This window comes from Engraulis encrasicolus, chromosome 24 (assembly GCF_034702125.1).
Source record: "Engraulis encrasicolus isolate BLACKSEA-1 chromosome 24, IST_EnEncr_1.0, whole genome shotgun sequence".
Classification (NCBI taxonomy): Eukaryota; Metazoa; Chordata; class Actinopteri; order Clupeiformes; family Engraulidae; genus Engraulis; species Engraulis encrasicolus.
The window spans coordinates 18,811,028-18,828,527 of record NC_085880.1 but is presented as its reverse complement, the minus strand read 5'-3'; the positions used below and the strand labels follow the sequence as shown (position 1 = coordinate 18,828,527).

The 17,500-nt window shown below is 43.5% G+C and overlaps 1 protein-coding gene across 1 annotated transcript in view; it reads left to right on the top strand.

Moving 5' to 3' along the window:
• Positions 1 to 4,636: 4,636 nt before the first annotated feature.
• si:dkey-192p21.6 (uncharacterized protein LOC565246 homolog) overlaps positions 4,637 to 17,500 on the top strand; it is a 59,186-nt gene continuing 46,322 nt past the window's right edge. The window contains exons 1-4 of the mRNA XM_063192102.1: positions 4,637 to 4,717; positions 7,317 to 7,438; positions 10,232 to 10,350; positions 15,440 to 15,509. Coding sequence (XP_063048172.1) covers positions 4,637 to 4,717; positions 7,317 to 7,438; positions 10,232 to 10,350; positions 15,440 to 15,509 — 392 coding nt within the window. The remainder of the gene's footprint in view (positions 4,718 to 7,316; positions 7,439 to 10,231; positions 10,351 to 15,439; positions 15,510 to 17,500) is intronic.

Below are 17,500 nucleotides of genomic sequence, written 5' to 3'. Positions count from 1 at the left end.
GTGAGTGAGTAGGGAGCAGGAGGAGGATAGGAGGCAGGGTTAAGGTTGATCGCATCCCAGGAAATGAAGCTAACGCCAAAGGCAGTCAAGAGTGTAAGTGACCAGTAATAATTAAACTGAACGGAAGACATTAGTTCCACTGACAATGTAAAGCTTCATTTAAGACATTTAAATCTGTGTTACTTGCACACATGGATTCTGTAGTGACTTTTATGCTTTCATTGTTTTTTCTTGAACAGAAACTGGATTTAATTTCTGAGACATTAAGTACTACAGTGTGTGTAGTGGTTCCCAAACTTTTTCTGCTGGGACCCTCTATTGGACCCAATATTATTTCCAAAGGCTTTCCATTTTTTGTCCCTTATTGTTGAATTTTAATGTCAAATTCACAGGAAAAGTACATACATTTATGAATGTACCAATGAATACTGCTACTAACCAATTCTTCTTAAAGTTATATATTTTTTTCTTTTTATTCATTCACTGGCAAGCATGATGATGTTTCAACCTCTCTGCCTTCCTCAGATTCCGTTCTGTGTTGGTGTACAGCAATATCAAGGGACTAAACATATTTCCAGGTCCAAAAGGGGATTCTATCCAACCATAGGCTGCAAGTTGAGAACTGTATTGCTGGCCCTGTCACTAAACCCATTGGACTCTGCACACAATTTTTTTTCCCTTTTTGTCAACAATTGCGCATGGGAGTCCATCACACGCTTTTACAACTTCTGTCATCATGGCCATAATCAGTGTCATCATCCGCATTATCATCGTCGTCAGTGTCCTTGTCCTTTATGGTAGCCATAAGTCTTCTGCTTCTACTGGATATTTACCCCCGTACATTTTACTGCTTTTGTGTCTCAATAATGCTTGCTCTTATTCCAAACTGTCACATTGTCATCACATACAATGGTTAAAAAGGTGTTTTCATCAATGTTTCCTTCAACACTCTTCTCTCAGTTTATTGGTGTCTTCCACTAAGATTTAGGCCTACTTAAAATGAAAGCTCTCTAGAACATTGACGGTTGTACTGTCTACAGAATGTGGCAGCATCAATGTATCCATGCCTTACATGGATAATTTAGCACAGATAAGAATCAACTGATATATATCCACATTTAAGGGTTTGCCTATTGTATCCAATCCTGTTTGAGTGTCCAAAACCCATGCAATAAAAACACTCACATTGGTCTTTGAACTTTGTTTACAGTCTGCAGAGCAATAAATTCAGCATGTGGATGGTTCTTGAAATGCGCTGGGAGACCCACATGCAACCAGACGCTTAAAAATGAGGGCCATACGATTACTAATCGAGACAATCTTATTGGTGGTGATGTTCCCAAATGGAGACTGTCAAGCTGGATGTGCTGGAAAGGGTGAGTTTTATTTTAGTTTTATTTGTATATGAGTGTGAGTCCATTGGTCTAAACTACATGTGAACATGTGCTAAACTACAGGTGATGAGCTACTTAAGGCTTAATTTGATCTGATTTCTTCAGGCATTAGACAGGTGATACAACTAAATTTGGGCTTGTATATTTTTAGATATCAATGTTGCAATGTTTGTGATGCACTACAAGCTATCCAATTGTTCCTCTTTTTAACTACTATCTACTACATTGTATTGAAAACATGTTAATGTATGTGAAACATGAGGTTTTGTAGCCAGGCTGTGCCCTCCTAGTGACGCAACACTTTCAGCGTTGCAACTAGTCAGGTCAAGAGCAAGTAGGCCTACTTTCTGAGTTCCCGCAAATACGGGAACTCCTCCCACTTTGTCGATAAGCAAACAACCATAAGCAAATCAAGGGAGGCAGGTCAACCATGCCGTTTTGGAAACATTAATTGTTATGGTCTTGGTCAGACCAAGTCTCGAAGAGATTTGAACGTCGATGATAATCAGGCTAGAGGTTTTGTATATTCTATATTCAGAGGTTTTGTCTATTCTATATTCAAATTTGTATATTTGTATTTTCATCTATTCTGCATAAATTGTGATGGGCCCGAACTAATATCAAAGCAAGACTATGATGTGATCAACCATTGTTTATAGTATATTCTGGTTCTGACTAAAGTGGATATCATATGTCCATGTACAGTTTCAGGACAGATGATGGTGTGGGGAACACAGGTACATCTGCTGCCTTTCCACACCTGTTTTTGAGGCGTAAATGGATTATATTCTTTATAGAGCTGGGTCCGAACACCCTTCAGTAAGAAACACTCAGCAGTTCATGGCTCAATAGTCTTGTTCTTTATGAAAAATAATCAGCTATACGTGCTAAATGTTAACAGGTACTGTTCAGTGCTTCTGTGACGGAGGTCAACTTGCACCTGTTCGTCCCCCTCGGGGATTGAACCTACGACCAGTCTCCCAGTCCAACGGCATCTACACTGTATGAGGCTTTGGGAGGGAGGTTTACTAACGTTCACAAGCCAACTCTGCTAGGTAGCCTCCGTTACACTCTCCCCCTTAAACCTCACTCCCATCCGGGTCACGGCACCAATAACGGAGGTCAACTTGCACCTGTTCATCCCCCTCAGGGATCGAACCTGCAACCTCGTCAACTACAACGGTCCGGCAATGAGAGACAGGGTCTAAGAGGCTATGCCTTTTCCTCCACACACATAGGCGTACACATTCTACATGAGGGGTGCTGGTCACAGGGCCAGTTTTTCAAAATTCTTCCCATTAAAAGGGCTGAACAACATATTACACATTTATGTGTCTATATTCACATTCATTACAAATTTATTTCTATATGCAGCCCGATGTCTCCTCTGCTGTGTCAATGAAGGCCTGTCACCTAACTCATTACAACTGTAAAACAAAGCCTGAGGAGTGTTACTAAACTCATCCCAACTGTGCCTTCTCTGAAGGTTTTTTATATTGCTCCCAAACCCAACTTAACAACTTGACTAGGCTTTTGATCCCTCTGTCTTTCAAACACTTGTGGTTTTCTCTATAGGATGTATTTACTCCAGGAGGAGAATGCGAAGGAAATCGTAATTCAAATCGTTTTTAACAAAAAAAAAACGCCATAGTTTCCTTAATGTATAGGAAACACTGGAGACAGGGCAGGACAGTTCCATCTCTGTTTGTCTTTACACTGAGAAAATATCTGTCTCAATCTGCATCACCTCCCTTTTACGAGAAATATTACTGCGTATATTGTGTTACTCTGTTGGCATAGAATATTACTGTAGATATACAGTAGATTCTGTATGTTGATGCTCTCTTGCCATACTATTAGGAATAGTGCATAGGCTATACAGAACCACGTCTTTCCAGACGGCAATCATTCATAATGCAAAGGTTCCACTACTATGTACTTGAAATGATGTATAACGTCATTCACAGGTGTTGTGCATGATCATGAGCTCTATTTAATCAGACTACTGCCTCACTGTGGATAAATGATTGTATCCTGTTTGCTGTTAGAACAGGTACTGCATTTATTGCACTTGTTATGACGTTTTGCCTTAGGCAGATGTAACCTGATAGCCTATTTTTGGCTGGTAAGAGTAGTATTCATAAAGCCCCTGGGCATAGAGCAAGCCCTAGGGAGGTGAGGGATGGATTTACAGTATACAGTAGGTTACATAATAGTAATAACTGTATTTGTATAGCACTATATCATACAAGGCATGCAGCTCAGAGTGCTTAACAAATGGGAAAACATCAATGTTAAAGATGGAGTTAAAAAGAGAAGTAGAAAAGAGAGACAGAAACAAGAAAGAATAGCAAGAAGACAAAGGAAGAAGACATAAATAGAGATTTTAGAGGCACAAGGTCCACATAGGTTGGGCCCAGGATTCTTAGAGGCATAAGGTCCACAGTGGTTGGGTCCAGAATAAGTGATAAATAGTCACCTTGAATAGAGATGGTATGGTATGTTTCTGCATTTCTCAGAGTTCTGGATGGTAGCAGATTCTGTTTTACTAATTATGAGCACCACACCATGCTAGTGAAGATGATCCTTTGTTACTATCGAACACTGATCTTGTGTTATTATCGCAATACTTACTATATGCTGGAAACACTGAAAAGGGTCAGGCCGGCTATATACCTGTTTGATTATCATTTGTCTCTAGCAATGTGAAATGGGCAGACATGAGTAAGCTGTTAGTGTGTCAGACTTGTATCCCAAAGGTTGACAGTGCGACTCCCGTCCTGCCAGGTTGGTGGGGGAAGTAATTAGCCACTGCTCTTCCCCATCCTCTTTCATGACTCAATTACCCTGAGCATGGTACCGTCCCGCCGCACTGCTCCCTTGGGGCACCATTGGGTGCTGCCCCCTTGCACGAGTGAGGCATAAATGCAATTTCGTTGCATGCTGTCATTTCTATGGATGTTTTCTTAAATGTTTCGTCTCAGGTAGAGTGTCTCTGACTCTGATTCTGACTTATCCCATTAAATAATTTGTGGGCATGTTGTGCGTAGCCTACTTCCACTAGTTAAGTCAAGCATGTCAATAATTATCATGTTGTGGTTCCCAAGTTGGAAGATAACGTTTATGTTGCCTTTTAAAAACACTATCTGAAATGGATCTAAATGAGATGATAAAGAACTCCATATAAAATGATCCAGTCTCTGTGGCATCTGTTGTTTCCACATCTAGCCCATGCCTTGAAAATGGACCAGGCCCTTCTCACAGTTCACAACCAACTGCCAGAGGGCATCACTGTACTGTTTGTCTCCGACTACTGCTACAAGGTAAGCTACTGTACACACATCTCATCTCATTGGCTATTATTCATATTCATATTCATGTTCATACGTGTATTTCTTTCCTTCTTTCTTTCTTTCTTTCTTTCTTTCTTTCTTTCTTTCTTTCTTTCTTTCTTTCTTTCTTTCTTTCTTTCTTTCTTTCCACTCTTTTTATAGATGTTTTCTGCCCATGAACCACTATTCCTTTTAGCTTTTGCTATTCCCTCTTTTCCTCTAACACATATGGAGTCTCACAAGTTAGATCCCCTACTAGAAGTGCCTCTGAAACCACAACACTATCCATGGAATAGAAAAGCATCTTGAGTTACAAGGCGTTGTCCATCGAATAAATAAAGCATCTCGAGCTACAAGTGTTTATAGCATTGACATTTCTCCATGGTCTCCACTCTCATGTACAGTATGTGGAGTATACATGACTCACAGACAGTACAGTGGAAGACAGACTATCTTTGTGCCGCCGGCCCATATCATCAATTTAGCATCCTATACCAGAGGAGGTTAAAAGTGGAGCAATAATGTGCGGTCGATTCATTCTGATCATTGTGTCTGAGACTGTGTGCCTTTTGTTGCTCGTGACAAACGAGACCCACCCCAGAGTCGTGCCATACGTCAGAGCAGGGCTGCACTGGTCATCTGGCATACAGGGCATTTTCCCAGTGGGTTGACAGTCCCGAGGGGCCGTTACTGTTGTCTTTTAGCTAGTTTGTTTTGTTTCTTCTTCTTAGGGACTGGCCCATAGTTTAGAGGGAGTGGAACAACATTGGCCCATCTTCAATACTGTAGTGTACAATAGTATGTGTCAGGGCCCAGTTTAACCCCTTAACCTGCAGAGCCATGTTATAACCTTACGCTCACCAAAATTCTATTGACTACTGTCTTAATCTGTTACTTTCGGCTCTCGATAATGTCATAGCAATGTTGTTATGATGTGGTTGGGTATTTTCAGCAAATAGTGAATAGGCCCGCCGGTGATCCCATCTGCACTGAAATCTGCACAAAAATTCCCGGGTAGTTTTTTTATTCCAGCCCAGTCCTGCGTCACAGCCACCCTCCAGACAGACATCCCCATCCCATCCCGTCCCGTCCCGTCCCACCCCAGTCCCACTCCCGTGCCGGCCGCCTGCACTCAGTGTGGTTATAAATAGAGCCGCAGCACAGCTAGCTTTACACACAGGCCAGAGGATTATTTGTAGAGAGCACACAATAGTGTCTCTCCTCTGGTTCTTATATAGCCCTCAGCCACCCCGACTGGCCCTGGCCTGGTGTCCTGGGTGTTTATTGTTTTGGAGCTACAGTTACCCATGTTTAAATGCTAAAGGTCTTATAGGTGCATTTCATTCCTGTGGTCCTAGTTTCGAGGAAACAACAACTTGTGCACACAGGAATTGTACCTTGGGGGGAGAAGAGTTGTAAGCCTTGCTGACTGTAAATGACCTGGTCTTACACTGACATACGATACTATTGTTTGGAAGAACATGTAACATTTCAGTTTCTGTTTCAGTGTTGTGTTATTGCCCCAGTCCTGAGTTATCTCACAGTATTGTTGGGCTTATACAGTAGAATGGTCCCATAGATGTCAGCACTAAACCATCTGCCAAGATATGTGGCTTCTTGAGTTTTGTTTTGATAATTAAATAACAAAGGAAAAAGCACACCATTTCATAAGATCCACAAATCGCTCAGGTTGGACAAGCCCAAGGCACAGAAAATATTTACTAGATGCTCGACAAACCATAGGCCTACAGTAGGTGTGATGCTAGCCATGACATTATTATACAGTACTGTCAGTATCCTCTCAGACCAAGCCCAGCATCTCCGTCTCCAGCAGTCTGTCATACTGTAAATCTATCCACCCTGCCTCAGCACTGCCTCCTGTCTTAAGTCTTGTATGTCCTGTCTCTTATCTGTCAATGTGTCTTGTCTCTTGCCTGTCTATATGATTTGTTCACATATCCCTAGCCACATTTATTACGAGAAGAGTCATTTTTTAAATAAAAAAAACATAGAAAATGGCAAACATTTCAATGCACAGATAAAACAGCACACCGATGAGCTTCTTTTTAATCCATTTACGTGTATTATCATATTGTTTCTGACCACTACAGCCCTTCCTCAGAAAAGAATGGATTAAAGGAAGCTCCTCTTTGTTTGGGTCATCTTTGCCTTGTCTTGAACTACATTTTGACCTTTCACCCAGCTAAAGCGGATATGCATGAGATCTGACTCAGGCATTACAGGCATTATGATGTTGTGTGTTTGTTGGGGGCAGCCATGCCGTAACGGTCAGGGAGTTGAACTGTAGATCATAGGGATACAGGTTTGAATCCCACCCTTCCTCTCCCTACTGCACTCCATGGCTGAGGTGCCCTTGAGCAAGGCACCCAACCCCACATTGCTCCAGGGATTGTAACCAATACCCTGTCAGTCGCTTTGGATAAAAGCATCAACTAAGTGCAATGTTATTATGTTGTTGTGACTCTGCCAGACTCCTGTACAGCACTTTGGTAATTTTGCCCTGTTTTCAAATGTGCTTAATAAATAAATTAAATGTACTTACTTACCTACTTTGTCTCTCCTCCTGCAGTGCCTGTACCAGGAGCTGGTGACTGTGGGGGCAGGACAACAGAACGGCTCTGTAGTGCTCAGTACTCACTTCGCCCTCACCTTAAAGGTCCGACACGACGCCACAAACCACACACTCTGCAGGTAAGGCACTGTACTGTATTTCCCAAAAAGTTCAAACTCCCATCTGTGCACAGCTCAGGGCAGGTACTACACTGACTTCAGGATTAGTAGACTGTAACGTCAGGCAGTGAGCAGTGGCCCATCTTTAACTTTTTCCATTCTCTGCAGCGGTTCCCCAACCTTTTTTTGTCTTGCATGCCCTTTAAAGCCTTTTGGTCATACCATGACCTCCCCACCCCCACAGTCTTGCTCTATAAGCATTTCCTCCATCCTAAAGTGACTATGATCCATGCATTTGTTATTATAGCTTTTTTCCACTTACCCCCTGCCGTGTGCTTGCTTACCTCTAGTGGTACACCTACCCGTGGTTGGGAATCACTGCTCTACACTATTGTCAAGAACATTATGCGCAAATCACTGGGGTGAACCAGACTTTCTATAGGTCAATTGCTGTACAGTACACAGAACAATATGGGCAAAGTACTGGGGTAAATGTATTTAGGGTAGTTGTATGCCATCGATCGAAGTAATTGATTTAAGATAAACAACGTTGTATTGGCATTGTGTTTCCATGTAAAAACAACTGTGTGTTGTTCATCATCGAACAAAATGTTACATGATGCTGAATGTTTCTGCGACAGGTCGTTTATCATGGAAACGGCCAAAGATGCCCAGGGGATCTCAGAGAAAGGCAGAATCATTCATTCATTTCTTCTTCTATTTGTCCAGTTTGTTTGTTTGTTTGTTGTTCGTTTGCTCATTTATTCTTTTATTGGCTTATTCATGTAGCATCAATTTCGCCTCTATGTCCCTCCATGTGTAATTCATTCATTCATTCATCCAGCCATTCATTAATTTGATCTTTCATTCATTCATTCATTCATTCATTCATTCATTCATTCATTCATTCATTCATTCATTCATTCATTCATTCATTCATTCATTCATTCATTCATTCATTCATTCATTCATTCATTCATTCATTCATTCATTCATTCATTCATTCAACATATGACCTAATTCGTGCGCCTCTTTGCTTGTCGGCCCATGTGTTGCTGTGCTGTCTCCCCCATACCTCTGCATCTCCTCCTGCCTGAGTGTGATGCATTCCTCAGTCCCTGCCTTCCCTCACCACCCTCCGTCCCCAATCTGATAAAAACCTTTCTTGCCTTTACCATCGATCACACAAGAGTGCTGCTGCTATCCAAAGGGCCTTGTCCACATCCGTCCCCCCCGGTGCCAAAAATATTGCTAAAGGGGCCACGCGGTAACCCCTCGGACTATTTACCACGGCGTGGGCCAGCGCAGTGACCTGGTCACCGGGTCCTGAGTAGCGGGCCCTTCAGCCCAGGCTCCGCTCTTAACTATTGATCTCAGTGCCCTTTTCAGGTTAATACCAGCTGACACTCCAATAATGATGAAAAGAGCCATTAAGGCTTCAGAGCTTCATACGTAGCTACTCCCGCAGCTCCCTCGCTTGCACTCTCTCTCTCTCTCTCGCTTTCTTTTTCTCTTTCTCTCTCTCTCCCTCTCTCTCTCTCTCTCTCTCTCTCTTTCTCTCTCTCTCCCTCTCTCTCTCTCTCTCTCTCTCTCTCGCTGGATGGATGTGTTTGTACCCACACGCACTTGCAATACAATCTGAGCAGCTACTGCTATAGGAGGCCATTTTTGGTGGACAATACTTAAATGCTTTGAGTTGGGCAGGACATGGTTCTCTCTTCTCTCTCTCTCTCTCTCTCTCTCTCTCTCTCTCTCTCTCTCTCTCTCTCTGTCTCCATCTCTCTTCTGTTTTTCTTCATCTTTCTTTCCTTTCATCCCTCCGTCGACTGGGGGTCTCATCATTGGCTAGCCACTCGGGAGATCAATGGCAAGGTTTCTAACCAAACCGAGCCGCCATCGATTTCCCCTCCCCCCTTAAAACATGCGTCCCAGTATGTCATCGTGAGGCGGATCAATGCTGGTCAGTGATTGCACATTTTGGGGATGAAACTGGAGAAGAGAGGCTGTCTATCATGACACCAGTCCGCCTCTAGGTGTCCTCCATGAGCTACTCCCTGCCTACCAGAGGATGCTGTGTGTGTGTGAGTTTGGACTTTGCTTGGCCACCACACTGGGTATCCTCCTTTTCCTTCACAAACAGCATTATTGCCGCTAGCTTTTAGATGTGGCCAAAATGCAAGAGAGGTGTTTTCCAAAAGATGTTTTTTTCTTTTTCTGGAAGAAAAGGTGTTTCTGAATCAGAACCAGCTTCTGCCAAGTCTTCCAAGATGACGAGAGGAATCCATCTGGTTTGTGTATGCTCTGTCCTTCCTCAGTCCTCCTGACACCAAACGATATCGTAAAGAGCGCATTTCAAAGTATACATTTTATTGCGACCCCCTGCTGAACAGAGAGCGACCTCGTGGCTGCGTCGTAAACATCCCCAGTGAAATAAAAGCTTTTACCCATTACAACAGTTCAGTGGGCAAAATCTCATTTCCAAAACAGAAATGACATTATCAGGTCAACGGCAGGAAAGTCAGGAAAGGCAGTGAAGCATTAGTATTCACCGTCATTGCTGAACAGTCTGTGCCTTCCTCTCATCTTTTGACTGGGAACAAACACATTGGCGTGGTGCATGTCCTGGTGTTGTTTCTTGTGTGTGTGTGTGTGTGTGTGTGTGTGTGCGTGCGTGCTTGCGTGCGTGCGTGCGTTTGTGCGTGTGTGCGTGTGTGTGTGTGGTGTATGTGTCCACTGCCTCAGGAGGATGGCCTCTTTGGCATGGAGCAAGTTCCGGTGTTGATTCCTGTGTGTTGTTTCTATCCGCTACCTTAGGAGGGTGGACACTTTTGAGGAGGCAGGACATTACTCCCTCTGGGTGCGGCAGGCTGACACTGAGGGAGAGGTGACCTGTTTTCTGGAAGTGGACAAGAGACCCAATAACAGCAACTTGCGTGAGTATATATGCTGTCTCTCAGTAGTATTGTGACAAGTTCATACGCATAAGCACTCATAAATGAAGGAAAGGGCCACACACGTCTCTCAGTAGCATAAATGTTTTTTTTGTTTATAAACACGGTGTTGTGAGGAGGGGCAAGATACTGGCAGCCGACCACGTGAGCTAATTTTTTGACCGACAGCGGTTTCCAAGGTTGTGTTGTGCGCAGCCAGGGTCGCGCAGCCAGGGGAAACAAAAATTGAGAACCCATGTATACAGTCTCCTATTAGCATTGTGACAAGTTCATATGCATAAGCGCTCATAAATAGAGGAAAATGCCACACATTTACCGAGATTTTTTGCAGCTTTTGACTTTCATGTTGGTGTGCCGCCGCACGTTTTAATTAAAAGCATCATCATTTCATGTGAACAATCTTACCTCAACTTAGTCTCATAATGAAAATCAATATCGTTTTGTGAATCCATTATAAGGGGCACAAAGGCCGGAATCAGTCAAGTGGCGACAATCTGAAAGAGCGCGGCTGAGGTAGCATGATGACACTGACACTTTTAGTGGAATACATACATAAAATGGCCACTGAATCTCATTCAATTACAGCTGGTCATTGCTTTAATCTCACTGCCCTCTAAATTGAGTCAGCGAGGGGAAGAAATGTCGACATCTACTATGAAATGGCCATCTTTCGATCCCTATCTCTCCCTGTCTCTCTCTCTCACTGTGTTTCTTTCTCGCACTGTTGCTCTCTCTCTCACTCTCACTCTCTCTCTCTCTCTCTCTCTCTCTCTCTCTCTCTCTCTCATCCCAAAGGGTCGGCTGCACACTATATTGATCAGATAAGCAGCACTTTTCTTCAAAACAGCTCAGAAAATAAAGAAATAATTTAAAAAAATAACAAAAGCTTTTTTCCCCCCCTTGTCTTGTTTGTTGCGGAGGCTGTGTTGTGCGCTTGCTGCCCCGTGAGGAGTAGAACAGGGCTGGAAACACATTAAGGGGCAGCGCGGAGGATTAGAAGACATAATGGGCCTTTGAAAGCAAGCGCCTCCCTCCACCTCCCTCCCCTCCTCTCTCTCTCCTCTCTCTCTCTCCCCCCCTTCTCTCTCCGTTATGTAGGCTGGGCTTTTTACAATAACGGAGATTATGTTGTAGATCGGACTTCTTAGGGCAAGTAGCCATTATCTGTCCAGATATATGGCGAGGGTGACTAGATCCCCCTCCGCCCTGCTGTGCTGTGCTGTGCTGTGCTGTGCTCTGCTCTGCTCTGCTGTGCTCTGCTGTGCTGTGCTGCATGATGGGTCTCCATTAGGCGTCCGCAGGGACGCTGACAGCTTTGGCCGGGCCCGGGACAAAGCCATCTGAAGGCCCCCCCAATCCAATACATGCAATGTATTGAAAATCCAAATCTGCCCCTCCACCCCCCCATTTCCCTGGGCCCGTGACAACTGACCCTTTTGTCCCCCCGCCCCCTGTCGGCTTCCCTGGGCGTCCGTCCCGCCTGGTGATTACACACTGTCTCCATGGGGCTTTGGCTGGGAGTGAGTAATGGCCCTGGTCACCAGCGACGACTCAGTCCTCTTCAGGGACGGGGAGATGACCCTTTAAGCCCACCGTAGGTAGCAAGGTGTCTGTCTGTACACACAGGCCGTGCTTCTTGTCCAGATGTAGTCATTAGCACTGGTGATGGGGCTTATCGTTTACGTTTTCTTTCTTCTTCTACAGTGTTAATCCTAAAAGATGGTTGTCCCAACAACAGACCCCATTAAATGTTATGTCCCGAGAGAGGCTTTGAGGTAGAGTGCCTGTAAAGAAAAAGATGTGTTATACGTCTATATTTTCAGGCACTTCTTTATAGTCACTGTATAGTCACAGTACCTGGTGATAATTTAACACTGACTTTTTTTTAATCTACAGTACAAAGGCTGGTCAAGTGATGATATATTCAACTTCTGATGTTAGATTGAAGCTGAGTCAAACAAGGACAGGCCTACAGATGCCATTATAGAAATGCTAATCATAATCATTAAAAAAGATGAAATGATATGAAAAGTGGAGAAGAGACAATACAGTGAACAGTACCACACATAAAATGAAAGAAAAGTAAATTTAAGAACACCAAGACTATCACCATCATCAGTAACCACTCCGTCTTTAGTGTTCTTGTATCCTACTGTACTGCCCTACAAAGGCTAAGCGCAGTAACTACGTGAACATTGAAACTGAGAAAAATGCCCTCAACGCCTTGGTATTAGGTTGGATATTGTACACTGCAAACTTGACATAAAGATATCGCTAAAACAGGACACATTTGGACACATTACAGTCTAAACTCAATTTTGACAAAGTGTGTAGTTACTGCACTTTGTCTTTGTAGGGCAGTGTACTAAACACACATAATCAGCCATCCACAGCTAAGTCTCTCTGAGTGAAAAGTACTCAATGAAAAACAGACTAGTACGTACGTACGTACGTGTACGTCCTCCTCCTGTCACGGCCCATCCTCACCCCCTGATTAAGCCCACATCTTCCCTGTTTGTTTTTCCAGCCAATGCATTCACCTGTCCTCTCCTGCCAGCTGTTCGGATGAGTGCACTCTACAGTAAAGGCTAAAGTCCACAGTGGAGAGCCCTTACTGTACAGCTTCTAGACCTAGACTTAGCCTCACATTAAACTTTTCAATATGGATGTATTTTTTACACAACACGACATTGAATTATATGACATTACATTACATTATATTATAATACAATACATTACATGTAGCGGACACTTTTATCCAATTGTCTACAATAGAGGACAAAAAGACAGTAACTCTGCTCGGCCCATATACTTTGTATTGTAACGGAGTATTGTATGCTATTGCCTATGTCCTCCTTTGCTTTGGATAGAGGCATCTGATAAATGTAATGCAATGTAACATAATGACAAAGTCAACAGCATACAACATGTGGAGGGAATACAGAATTCACAAGATTTATGTGTGAATATTTAGTTTCTTTCATTCCCCACCTCTTATCATTCATCTTATAGATTGTTGTCATCCACCCACACCCCCTGTTCTTATTTAACCGTGAGTGATGCATTTGTGTAAAGATAATTAAAATTGATTTGATCGTACAGTTTGACATGGAGTCACATCCCCTGTGTGCGACTCTGTCCCTGTCCCATCATCCATTCTGTTGACACCCATAACAACAAAGCATAATATCTCTAAAACAAAAAACACTTCTACCGTGCCCTAAAACATCACCTCTTGACACGGGCTGTGCCCTTGCTCTGACCTTCGGGGTTAAATGGCCGCAGCCCTTTATGACCTCAGCAGAACCGCAAGGACCATAAACACTTCCTTTCACACTTCCTGCCTGCCTGCCAAGTGATGTCTCTCTCTGGACGGACCAGCCAATCAGAGCCCTGCACTGATGTTGTCTGGTTGTAACCAGCCGGGGCCATCATCATCTCTCTTTCTCTCACTCACTCTCATTCACTCTCTCACTCTCTTCCTTTCTTTCTCTCTCTCTCTCTCTCTCTCTCTCTCTCGCTCTCTCTCTCGCTCTCGCTCTCTCTCTCTGGCCGGCTGGCTGGCTGTGTGAATATGGCCTGGGCAGGACGTTGCTTATGGCTGGCCATATAGGCTTGAGTTTCACAGATTGATTGCTTGCCTATGGATTGGTTTTGAGTTACATAAGGGGGCACCGTAGGCTCCTTGAGAGCTCCCCAGCGGCGCAACATGGCCGGGGGGGTTGGGGTTGGGTACGAGGTGGGGAGAGAGGGGACTGGGTGGGGAAAAGATCATATAGAAGGTATAATGCAATACTATGAAATTCAATTTTCTCTATGATAGTAAAGCAGGTTTAGTTCTTACGTAGTCACCCATAGATAAAACAACACGATTCGTTTTTGGAATCTGTAAGTTGCAATTTCCTGGGAGACTGTAAAAAAGTGATTCTCAAACTGTGGGCCGGGGTCCACTGCAGGTTGGGCTTGTAATAAATTTCTAAAAATCCAAATAATATTTTTGCGTGTGTGTTGCTGTTGACAATTTATTTGAGTTATATTTTTTTATTGAGGCAGAGGTGGGGCCCAAACATTTGTGAAAATTTCAAGTGGGCCCCGAGTTGGAAAAGGATGGGAACCCCTGCTGTAACCTGTTATGATCGTTCAATCAAAATTATATTCCAGTAAAGTACATTATGTCTATATCAACCATCTCTGGTTGGGGGCGTCACATGTGGCAGTGTGGTGGGGGTGGGGATGGCATATAGAGAAGAGTGGTTGTACCATGGACATGTACTGTATAGTGTACATGTCTAGTGTTGCACCAAAGCCTTGGCCCCAAACTCCACATTGGCCTGTGGCCATAGGTCACTCTGGTAAACCTCACACAGAGACACATGACATGTTGCTGTGTTCATTCAACACTAAGAGTAGGGCCCATAAGACGATAATTAAAATCTACTCTCTTTAGTGCTGAATTAGCACTGCAAAAAATGTACAGTGCACGTAGGTCTAGTTCTCAGAGGTGGGATAACTTGGTGTTTTTTAATATACCTCTCTGTACCTCTGAGCAGAGCTGGAACCATAGATGGCCAGGGGTGTTGTTATGGCTCTGCAGAACAACAAACTAATCACACCATTCATTGACTTTGATGACAACTATGTGTGTGGGGTTTGTTTTTTATTGCTTTCAGCAGAATTCCAAAATTCAATGCAGTGTGGCCTGGAAGTATTGCATTGGCGGTGCCAGTCTACTGAAATATGGGTCTCAGGTTTTGGATTCCTCATAGGTTGGCACACTTGTTCTCTTAGGATGGATAATATGCATGTGTTCTCATGAAGAACATGAGGCAATGACAATTGGTGGTGAATTGTTAAATAAATTCATTGCGCATGTATAAAATTCGGGTAATGTTTTAGGATGTTCAATTTTTGTAACAGTGGATGAAACATTTGGATGCATGTGGGGTAGCGGATAGCCAGGGGATGCGATTCTCAAAAGCACAGTTGTTAGCCAGTTAGCATTAGATAAAAGTGTTAAGTAAATCTGAAAAACAAAACAAAACAACTAATTATTGTCTCTTTTCTTGTGTAGCTCTTCTGACTGCAGCTCTCCTTCTGGCTTCCATCTCTCTGCTCTGGACGGCAGCTCCATACATCTACAGGTACACACCTACACACCTGTTCATAAAGCTCCTCACATCTACAGGTACACACCTACACACCTATTCATAAAGCTCCTCACATCTACAGGTACACATCTACACACCTGTTCATAAAGCTCCTCACCTCTACAGGTACACACCTACACACCTATTCATAAAGCTCCTCACCTCTACAGGTACACACCTACACACCTATTCATAAAGCTCCTCACATCTACAGGTAGACACATACACACCTGTTCATAAAGCTCCTCACATCTACAGGTACACACCTACACACCTATTCATAAAGCTCCTCACATCTACAGGTACACACCTACACACCTGTTCATAAAGCTCCTCACATCTACAGGTACACACCTACACACCTATTCATAAAGCTCCTCACATCTACAGGTAGACACATACACACCTGTTCATAAAGCTCCTCACATCTACAGGTAGACACATACACACCTGTTCATGAAGCTCCTCACATCTACAGGTAGACACATACACACCTGTTCATGAAGCTCCTCACATCTACAGGTACACACCTACACACCTGTTCATAAAGCTCCTCACATCTACTGGTAGACACATACACACCTGTTCATAAAGCTCCTCACCTCTACAGGTACACACCTACACACCTATTCAAGAAGCTCCTCACATCTACAGGTACACACCTACACACCTGTTCATAAAGCTCCTCACCTCTACAGGTACACACCTACACACCTATTCATAAAGCTCCTCACCTCTACAGGTACACACCTACACACCTATTCATAAAGCTCCTCACATCTACAGGTACACACCTACACACCTATTCATAAAGCTCCTCACATCTACAGGTACACACCTACACACCTGTTCATAAAGCTCCTCACATCTACAGGTACACACCTACACACCTATTCATAAAGCTCCTCACATCTACAGGTACACATCTACACACCTGTTCATAAAGCTCCTCACATCTACAGGTACACATCTACACACCTATTCATGAAGCTCCTCACATCTACAGGTAGACACATACACACCTGTTCATAAAGCTCCTCACATCTACAGGTAGACACATACACACCTGTTCATGAAGCTCCTCACATCTACAGGTACACACCTACACACCTGTTCATAAAGCTCCTCACATCTACTGGTAGACACATACACACCTGTTCATAAAGCTCCTCACCTCTACAGGTACACACCTACACACCTATTCAAGAAGCTCCTCACATCTACAGGTACACACCTACACACCTGTTCATGAAGCTCCTCACATCTACAGGTACACACCTACACACCTATTCAAGAAGCTCCTCACATCTACAGGTAGACACATACACACCTATTCAAGAAGCTCCTCACATCTACAGGTAGACACATACACACCTGTTCATAAAGCTCCTCACATCTACAGGTACACATCTACACACCTGTTCATAAAGCTCCTCACATCTACAGGTACACATCTACACACCTATTCATGAAGCTCCTCACCTCTACAGGTACATTCACATATACTCCATACGTCTGCAGGTAGACACCTACAGTATATACTTCACCTGCTCCATTTTGGGAATTTTGAGAGCAGGTATAGTCTGTATACCGATTTATCAAGCTGTCAGAGCCGGTGTAGTCTGTAAAGTGTTACCTGTACCAAACATCTTCTATTAGAGTATAGATACCCCAAACCCTGCATACCCAATGCAAAAGGAGTGTGCGTCATCTACAGCGGTAAGGGAATTCCATTTACTCTCAACATAAAGTCTCCGAAGGTCTCCTAACTGAAGGTCTCCTGAAGGATCGTTCATCTGACACCACATGGATCCAGGAAAGGTATGGGCTTGATGTATCTTACTCTACTTGAAGATGTTTGGTACATGCAGGTACACACACTTTACAGACTACACCTGTGCAGACTATACCTGCTCTCAAAGTTCCCGAAACACTCAAGTCATAACATGGCTGCATGTTACAGGCAATAGCAATATCCATAAAGG